Raw genomic sequence first — 10270 nt, 5'->3', positions numbered from 1 at the left:
GCCCCTCGTGGACATGCGCCAGGATAATTCTCTCAAAAAGCTTACCCAGGATCAAGGTAAGCCTAACTGGCCTATAGTTTCCTGGGTCCTCCTTCCTCCCTTTTTTGAAAATGGGAACCACATTGTGCCCCACTGATATACAAATACCCCAAGACAGGTTTGGTGACACCTCTAAGTATCCTGTATGACTGCTCAGGCCCATCACCTGTAAATTGACCTACAATTGCAGTCTGCAGAGATGCACATGTTTTTACACCTAGACAATACAAGAACAGGAGCCAGGAAATTAATAGTTAATTAATAGTTATGATATGATGATCAACACCTTTTCCTCCCTGTTTGTTTGGACTCTAATCGGCCAACTATTAAGGAAAAATGGTTTGAAGTTATACAATTAAACAGTATAAGAACTAACAGAATTTTCCAGCAAAGCATGCACTCCAAGAGAAGCAGAGAGAGATCACTGCTACATCATTCCCAGCTTAACTAGCAACAGACCCTGCTTGGTGAAAGCTGCAAGACTGAACCAGCTTCCTTTGCCAGCATTAGTGAGAGAACACTACTGCTGCTAAATATGTACTAGGACTTTGTGGAGTAAGTCATTTTATTTTGGGAAGGAGTCTTTTTCTGTCATTTGGTTTTATAAGCTTGTTTGCGGTATTGTTATTAAAGCCTTTCTGCTATTGATCAACCAGGTGTTGTGTCAATTCTTGGGGCACTAGGTTTACTGGAGCGTGCAAGTCCTGGATCTGCATGTGGTGGCAGTGGCAGCACACGGGGCCAGCCTGACCTAGCCCCATAGAGCATGGCTTCCTGCACTCCCACCCCTCTTCCCCTGCGGTAGTCCCTGGTCTTGACCCAGTGGGGCCCATCCCTGAATTCCCACTCTCGCCAGCAGGGAAGCTGAGAACAGCCACAGGGTCACCAGCAAAAGCTTCCATCAGGCAGATGATTCTGGTCTCTAGCACCCCTAACTCGGGGTTGGGTTGGGTTGGGGTGGGTCAGGCCAGGCTGGGGTTGGTGGGGCAGGGCACGGTTGCTTAGCAACCAGACCCACACCTCCTGCATGGAGGCACTGGCTTGCAGAGGGCCAGGGCTTACAGAGGGCTTCCGGAGAGGCCCAGCAGGCTGGTTTTAATCGCTTGGCAGGCCAAATCCAGCCCACAGGCCATGTTTTACCCACCCCTGAGCTATCATGTTCTCCGTGGTGGCAGATGACAGAACAAAGTGCAATGGTTTTAGGTTTCAGCAAGGGAAGCTTAGGTGGAATATTAGGAAAAACTCTCAAGAGGAGAGTAGTGAAGTACTGGAACAGGTTACCCAGAGAGGTCATGGAATCTCCATCTTTTAAGATTGTTAAGACCCAGCTAGACAAAGCCTTGGCTGGGATGATCTAGTTGTGGATGGCCTTGCTCTTGCGGTCCCTTCCAACCTTGATTTCCATGATTCTGTGACTGAGCAGCCACTCAGTCCCTGGGAGTGATGCTTGTCTTGCCACAAGACTAGAGGCGCAGTCAGGGAACTGTGCTGTGTGATATCACTGGAACCCAGCAACCTATGAATTCAAGGCTCTTCTTCCACTGCCTGATGCTAATAATTCCTGTGCATGCATAACTTTTATTACTGACCCAGGGCCTATAGGGCAGGACACTGTCCTTCTCCCTCCATTTTTACAGATACAATATTCAGCAATGCCGAGGGAACATGCAGAAAGAATTTCTTCTTATGAGCTGCTAGGACCACCTCCACCCCAGCAGGATAAGGAACACTGAGCCATTCACAGGAATGGATAAGCTAGTTTGGTCCTGGGTGCAGCACCAAATGAGCCTATTTTGACTTGTTTAAGATTTTGGATCCAGGTTGGGTACATTTACTGTCAGGAGCTTTCTAAAGCTTGCAGGTGGGCAGTGAGGCAGATAGCAGAGAGGAACCTAAGGGTGCATAGGAATGCTGTCAGGCTACAGGGCCTATACTAAGTCTTTAAAATCAACATTAGCCACTGATGCAGGCATATCTAGACATGCACTCTTATTGCAGGTCCATTACTGAGATGGTGTTCTGTGTCTGGGTCACTATGACCTCACTTTACTGCTACAATCCAGGGTGGGGTTAGTAGGGGTTTAGAAATGGATATAAGCCTACGGGTTTGAGATACTCCTGATATGAGATTTTTAAATTGTCCATAGAGATTAGGATGTTTCCTTTGACAGAAATGTTGTACATGGAAGCTTATTTCCAATAATTATTGACAGAGGTCACCCTACACAATGGAGCCCCAGAAAAGCTTCCTGTACCCCTCTGGTACATGAGACTCTGGAACCCTGAATCCATGGATTAGAAAGCCAGTTAAGGTCTCAATGTTAACTGCTCGGTTAAAATCTCCCATACTATCTCCAAAGCAAGTAAGTGGAATAAGCAGAAAAAGGTTGCTAGCTAACAACCTCAGGAAGCACCCTCAGGCACTGCTTCTCCCAGAGCTGTAACTGCATCCTGCAGAGCAGGGGTTGTCAAGTGGAGGTACACATACCCCCAGGGGTACTTGAAAAGGTGCTAGAGGGTATGCTAGGGGATGAAGCGCCACCAACCACCACCCCACACCACTGCTGGGGGGGAAGGCAAGGGCAGAAGTTCCCCTCTACCTGCCACACAGGCACTGCCTAGCCCGCCACCACTGCCATCCACCATCCTGCACCGCTGCGTGCAAGCCCCATCCCTCCCACACTCTGCGTCTGGCTGCCACCACCAGAAGGGGCACACTCCTTTAAAACAGATTGAAAACCCCTGCTGTAGAGATGTCAACAAAACCTGGAAACGGTACAATATAAGTACCAATCAGGACTACTTTCCATATTGGTTCCCAATATGATCTGCAGAGCTATGTTGACATGGTAGTGCATGCCACTGGTTCCACACATACAACCACAATTAAAGAGGCTTACTACACTGCATTCAGGAATTCCTTACAGCTAGTTTCCTGCACATAAGACAAATATTTTCATTTACAAGAGAATTCTGCAATAAGGGGCTGCCATTGCTATGGAGTAGTTACAGGAATGAAGCAGCACCTTCACTGGGCATTTCCTTACGTCTACAAATATACAGATTTTCTCCATATCTTACATACTCATGGGGGATAGGTGGGGAGACTAATGATCAGCTCCTGACATTCTACTGGGCAAATCAAGGATTCTGAAATTCCAAGACCTAGAAGGCCACGGGAGACAGGAGCCCCATTATGTGGCAGTGACCTGTCCTGGTGAAATTACTTTCAAAAGTGAATAACTCAGAAGGTCTTCAGACAGGGAAAATGCTGAGCAAGTGGAGTCCCAGCTGATGCAGGATGTGTAGCGGTACTCCCCACTGAGTACAGATTCCCAGAAAATGTGAAAAAGGGAGAGAGACAAGGTCATACAGGAAGTCTTTGGCACAGCCTGGGAGGGGTATTCTAAATCTCTACCATCTTGGATTTTAACTGCAAGACCATGGCATTGCCCTTTATGAAAATCTACCAGTCCAAAACACTGGACTCATGCACAGCTTGACTTAATCAGGAAATAAACACCACTGCTCAAATTGGGAAGATATCTACCTTAAAGCTAACTGCTCAGTCCTCCTCATCCTCAGAAAAGATTAGAAAAGAGACAGGACTCACCAAGTGCCCCAAAGGCCAACAAACACTAGTTGTGCCAGTCCAGACTAGGGAAAGAGTTGCAAAGCAGCAGCTCTTCCCACTTCTGTATTTTCAGTAATTGCACTTAAAAACTACTTCCCATTTGGAAAGAAGTGTTTCATTTTAAGCATAGGGAGTCCTTCTGGGAGGATCTTCCAAACTGGACACAATTAAATCACAGCCACTGTGTATACATCTCTCTGATATCCATGCAGACTGAAGTTAACCAATGCCAATTTACAGCAGTTAAGCACCCAGCCAACTGTACACTACAAACCAAAGTGTGCATATAAATGAGGTATCTGTGTTGACTTCATCATGTGCCCACTAATCCATCACTCAGAGGCTATATACCACAGGGACCGCACACTGCAGTCAGGCATCCCCCTCTCCCAGCTCCCTTCCATTGTGCAGGCTGCCCAGTCCTCCCCACTACATTGCGGTCATAGTACAGGCAGCCCAACTCCCTCCCGCTGCAAAGTGCTTCACCCACTCCTCTCACTACTGTGCATACCACCCACCTGCAGTGTGTGCAGCCTGGCTCCCTTCTTTGCCACACACACAGCTTAGGCACTTCAGCCATCTCTCAGCCACAGGGGCAACAGCAACTAGGAGGAGGAGGAAGAGGCAGGTGGGAGCCCGTGATCTGCATGCCAACACTTTCAGGACTGCATGTGGCCAGTGGACTGACAGCTGGACAGCCCTGCCCTATAACACTCAACTTTAAGAGAAAAGTTGCCAAGTTGAGAGTAACAGTTGTGCATAAATTACTTTCCACCAACTATTATTGTTATTAAAAGTAACACCAAGATTATTTAGTGGCAGGGCTACAGTAGGAGAAAATGCAGTTTTCCTTCACACACATGGCTGAATATTACTGGGCCCGGTGCCTCACTAGAACAAAACGGCATGTGTACTCAGCTCTCGTGCCTCTGGACAGCTCCTCCAGTCCTCCATGAGGATCAGAATTTAGTTTGCTGCTCACACCTGCTCAGCTGAGAATCTGTTCTTCAAATAAAAAAGTTGGCTACCCTGCACCCTGTATAGCTAGAAATAGGTAGGTATCATAGGATAAAGAAACAATTCCTGGCTAACCAATGGCATCTGCCATTCACATCAACCCAGAGACAGACTTTGAAGCAATTTCTTTTTAGAAACACAAAGCTATTTTAGACATTTTAAAAGGTGATCATGTGCCACACAGAGAGGTGCACTCTAATCTGGAGTTTATGTTGGACTTGTGATATATTCCTAACCCAGAACCATCCAGAGATGACAATGCTGACAGGCTGGAGGAAGGCCAGGAAACAGGCTCTCCGTTAAAGTTAACTTCTTGTCTAACATTTCATATTCTGATATAAACACAGTTCACCTGAGAGAGGGAACCCAAATGTACCTCTAAGAAAGGCAGTATGCCTGCACAGCAGGCAAGGCACCAATCTATGCTGAGACAGCTCATGCTTCTTTGCTCCTGCCTACTTCACTCCTACTTCCGCAAAATGTCAAGCATACCAAGGAAAAGTGAGGTCAAGTTTCAAACCACCAGTTTAAAATGTTATCTTCAGCAATTTGCTCTGCTTTCTATCGTTTTGTACAGGGCACCTATTCCTGTACATGGGTCCCTTCAGAACTGGAGTCTGTAAAGTGGAAACAATTCTAACAAACCCACAAAGCATAGATAGAGCAGAATCGCTCCCCAGGGGTGGCTATGATGCCCCATGGTGGTCAAATGATTCCTGCCCTGCTTGGCCTGTAAGATACTCTTCTCCCTTTTCATTCACCTGCCACGCCTTGATCTTTTTAGTAGGTTTGGAAAGGGAGGCTGCCCAAGGGTCTTGGACTGAGCCTTAGTCTATCTTCCTGCCAGCAGATACCTCACAGATCCCACTGATCTCAGCTGAACCCCCTCCCCTCAACAAACCCCTACCCTGGCCTGTACGTGTCCCCAGGGGACCTGTTGCCTTATGCACAGCCTCTGACCGTCCCCTACAGCCATGCCCATGCCTCACAGTTGTTACCGATCTTTCATATCAGTGGAGATATAGCCCCAAATCTCTTCTCTAATGGTTCAGGCCTCTATGCCCTTATTATCCTTTGCCTCTCATGGGCTATGGGCCCAGTCTTTGCCCTTCCTAGGTTGTGGGCTCACTGGTCCTGTTTAGTCTCTACCCTGCTTGGGCTGTGGGCCACTGGCCCTAGTTCTCACACCTCCAGGGCCATGGGTCACTAACCCTAACTCTGTCACTCTCAGGCTTTAGGCCCTTGGCCCAGTCTCTGTCTCACTATCTCACTCTCCTGCTGGACTGCTGGCCTAGATCCTTGCCCTTTTGGGCTATACTGTAGCTTGCATCTTGTCCTGGAAAACTCCAGCCTGACTTGCCTCCCTGACACTCTGGGACCTCCTATCCTCCTGTATCAGTCCCACCTGGTGTACTGGTCCAAACTCAAACCAACGTAAGTGCACTGGCTGCAACTTAAATCTAAGTGCACTGGTTGTCTACTAAAAACTCCCATTCACTGAGTGTCTCTGACCCCTATCAACCCTCAACTCATCACTTGTTCTCACGCTTGACAGGGTCCCAGTCAGTCAACTACAAATGAGGGCTGAGAGGGGATCTGGTGGCCATCTATAAACTTACCAAGGGGGACCAGCGGGGAATGGGAGAGGCCCTGTTCCCCCAAGCACTACCAGGAGTAACTAGGAATAAAGGCCACAAGTTGATTGACAGCAGGCTCAGGCTAAATATCAGGAGGCACTACTTCACTATCAGGGCAGCTAGGATCTGGAACCAACTTCCAAGTGGTGCTCACTCCTACCCTGGGGGTCTTCAAAAGGAGACTAGATAATCATCTAGCTGGGGTCATTGGACCCCAGCATTCTTTCCTGCCCATGGCAGGGGGTCAGACTTGATGATCTGCTCCTTCTGACCCTACCAACTATGAAACTATGAAACCTGCAACAGCCATCTTGCAGCAAGGATCTTTCCCCTTTGGCCTGCAGGGCCAGACTGACCATTCTGGCTAAGGATCTGGGTTTATACATCTCCCAGGCCCTGCCCTCTTCCATTCAGATAAGTCCCTGGACTAGCTGCAGGTGTTTCCTGATTTAGCTTACTGGCTTAACTCCAAGGTAGCTTACTGCCACTGGTCGTTGCTGCAGTACTATCTTGTCTCCCATACAGGGCTCTAGCCTACTGTACTACTGCAGAACAGCTAGCTCTGCAATAGGTAGTGGTAGCAGGTAAATCCCTGGGGACCCACTCTCTGGCAGATCATAACAAGCAGCGTCCCCTTCATGAGGCTCTCCCTGCTGTTCTTTTCATCCTTAAAGTAACAGGAGCCCTAGGCTCCCTGGTGCAAAAGGTCACTTCATTATTGTTCTATTTTCACTCAGTGTGAACACAGGGTGATACTAAGAGCTCTTCAAGGAGGCTCAGAGGAAGCAACTCTTTCATTTCTGCTTCTGTTAAGCCTTCAGAGGCAGAAGTTAAATGCTGCCAGCTGCCTCTTCTCTTCTCCCCTACCAAAGCCTAAACCGTGAGTACTCTAAGTACACAGCTGAAGAGAACCGATCCCTTCCATTTAACTGTTTCCTTGACTGGTAAGAAAAGCTACAGTAACCTTTCTAATGTGCCCACTGAGCTCTGAATTGAGTTATGAAGAGAATTTCACTGCCTTTCCATTTATTTGGCATACATCAAATATAACTGAGTAGGGATCTGGTTAAGGACTTAGATTGAAGCCTGGCAGTACAATCAGCATTCTACTCTAGATGTCTCTATATGCATCTTCAGCTGCCTGCTTAATGTGAATGCACGAAGAAAGCCTTTCTTCACCGAAGTTTCTATCAAATTAATAGTTAGCAATGAAATAGAAGGACTTGAAATGAACCAGATGAAGACCGTAACACCACAGCAGCACATCAGTGTTTCCTCAGTCAGAAGCCCCATGTAACATGCAGTGGTGTTGGGACTCACCTTTGTACTCAGGTGTGAACTCCTTCATTTCTGGGGGCAGGGACTCATAGAAGCGCTGTTCTCTGGTAATAAGAGGCTTGCACACGGTGTGGTCGTCGTAGCGCATCATGCTGCTGTGGCCACCCACCTGGTGAATGAAAGGCTCCAGCAGGACCCCTCTGTCTCCAGCTCGACTGGCATTCTTGCCATACTTGCCCACCTCCATGGTTTGACAAACACACATTGCGTTGGGCACCGGTGACACACTTGGGGCATGGGAAGAGCCGCATGGGCTGGGAGGGAACAGCAAGTCACAGCTAGAAAATCCCTGGTATTAGGATCGTTCTGATAATCTGGAAAACAAGAAGAATCCTGTGAGACAGGGTCACACTCTCAGACAAACCCCAGGCTCCTTGGGACATTTTACAACATGAAGCTCAGTAAGTTTTCTACTAAGGAAAACATGTCTGCAGACTTCCAATCACACTCCACTTACTACTGCTACTTGTCTTGGGGCCAGAGTTCCTTGTGCTCTCTCCTTACTACTACCTTGGTCTTCATGAACTCAGATTCTTTACAGCCACTATGAATTTTCCCTTTTTCTAGAGTCTCTCCTACACGTGTTTGCCAAGTGCTAAGAGAAAGGTTATATTGACTAACATTGTGATTCCACCATCAATATTTTGATTCCACCACTTTCCACTGTGTAGCTGACTATCCCATTACAGCAATGTCACAACATAGCACAAGTTACAGGGGAGATATCCTCGGTGAGATGCCAAACCTCTTCCCCTTTCCCTACTAACAGCAAGCATTAAGAACAGCACAGACACACCAAAAAGTCCTCTGGAATATAAATCCCACCACTACATTTTTAGGATCCAGTTGACTAAACTGGTAAATTCTACTTTGTCTTCTCCTACTTCCCCTTCCTAACATCTAGTGCTTCCCCTTCAACCCACATGAAATATGGTCCAACATCTTTCCAACTGCCTGCACTGATCCCCTCTGAAGCTGTTCACTGGCTTCTTGCTTCATTATTAGACACTACATTTGAGCTTCCTGCTGTTGCATCAAGGTATTCCACAATCACAGCTCTCTCTCTGCTTCCCTACTTCACCCTCCACTTTGCTACATCAGCAGTGTCAGCTTCCACACTCCCTCAGGCATTCCCACATATTCATACCTGAGCCATTGTTGTTAATGTGAAATCACATTAAAAATCACAGATGATCAAAATTAAGCTTCTTACTTTACACCCCCAACCTTCCCTCTTTTCTGTCAAAACGGATACTTTCGCTGCCCTATGTCATTCAGGCCTGCAACTGGGGCAATTGCTACACAATCTCTTTAGAGTAGGGGTGGGCAAAATACGGCCCTTGGGCTGTATACGGCCCACCAGGCACTTTCATCCAACCCGCAGCATCCACCAACGAATTGTGCCCTGCCCAGCCCTTCAACTCATAAGGGTAGGAGCAAGGCACCCATGCGTATGCGCACCCTACAACATATCCTATTGTGCCTTGCTCCCACCCTAGTGGGCAGAAGGGCCCAGCCCTGCCAGCAGCAGTTTCTGGTCAGGGCTGCTGCTGCCTCTGCTGCAGCCACCCCCATGGGAACCTGCTTGCTTTCCAGGTGTCCAGCTTGATTTGGCCAGCAGGCAGGGAAGACTGTGGTGGTGGGGACAGGGGCAGTGAAGCTGCAGCTGGGTGGGAGCGCAGAGGGCAGCTCAGAACCTGCACCTAGAGGGGCAACTGAAGCGCAGAGCTTGGTTTGGCAGGGTATGGGTGTGAGGGAGGTTGGCAGGTGTGGGAACCTCCCACACACTCCCCTAAATGGTGTGCAGCCCCCACTGTTGGCAGCAGCAGCAAGCATGGGCTCTCAGGTGCAGGTGCTGGCACCCAGCAGCGTGTGGCTCCAACCAGCACTATGGACAGTGGGGTTGTCACAGAGCACTCAGGTGCCCTGCACCTGAGAGCAGAAAAACAACTCAGGGGAGACCCCTAGTGGCAAGATGGGAGACATTCAGCTGCCTGTTGCCGGGGCAGCCAGGGTAACAGGTGCTGGTTGCCAAGACAACCGCTGGGGAACCAGCTGACAGGAAGGGGCAGGACCTGGCCCATATAAACCCAGGTGGGAGGCCAGTTCCCCTCTGGTGACCAAGGAAGGAGGAGCTCGGCCAGTGCAGACAGAAGGCACAACTCTGACCGTGTGAGCATCCCCAGAGTGCTGCTGGGGTTTGGAATATTTCCCCCAGTAGGGATCGAATGTTGTTTGGCTGGACGGGTTAGTTTTACATTATAGCTAAGGGGGCTTTGTATTTTGTGTTTGTTGTTGCGCTGGAGGACCGGATGAGGCTATTAGGGGTTGGAGGAAGCCTCATAGGGGCTCCACAGTAGTGTGGGGACCCCGGTGCCAGAGAGGGCACAACATCCGGGGTGTATTGACCCCAGCCCCACAGCGGGCAGTGGTGAGAAGCCCCAGAGCGGGCAGTGCAGGATAAGCCAGAGAGTGCTGGTAGGGGTGCAGGCTGTGGGACAAGCTAGAGGGCACCAGTGACGGTGCAGGCTGTGGGACAAGCTAGAGAGCGTCTGTGTGGTGCAGAGAGTGGAACACACCCGAACAACATCAGGTACATCTGGGA

General features: G+C 48.9%; 1 protein-coding gene across 6 annotated transcripts in view; it reads right to left on the bottom strand.

Annotated features, from left to right (window-relative positions):
• IP6K1 (inositol hexakisphosphate kinase 1) overlaps positions 1-10270 on the bottom strand; it is a 137770-nt gene that overhangs the window by 38488 nt on the left and 89012 nt on the right. For 3 of the 6 annotated variants that reach the window (XM_019505161.1, XM_019505156.1, XM_019505157.1), the window contains exon 4: positions 7648-7979. The exons of 1 other annotated variant lie outside the window; for it this stretch is intronic. In XM_019505161.1, coding sequence (XP_019360706.1) covers positions 7648-7870 — 223 coding nt within the window. In that variant the 5' untranslated portion in view covers positions 7871-7979. The remainder of the gene's footprint in view (positions 1-7647; positions 7980-10270) is intronic. 2 more of the 6 variants (XM_019505158.1, XM_019505159.1) reach the window with 1 other exon arrangement.

The sequence above is a fragment of the Gavialis gangeticus genome, unplaced genomic scaffold, assembly GCF_001723915.1.
Source record: "Gavialis gangeticus isolate Ggan-Ray unplaced genomic scaffold, GavGan_comp1, whole genome shotgun sequence".
Taxonomy (NCBI): domain Eukaryota; kingdom Metazoa; phylum Chordata; order Crocodylia; family Gavialidae; genus Gavialis; species Gavialis gangeticus.
The sequence above is the reverse complement of the archived record's forward strand: the minus strand, read 5'-3'. Positions and strand labels throughout refer to the sequence as shown.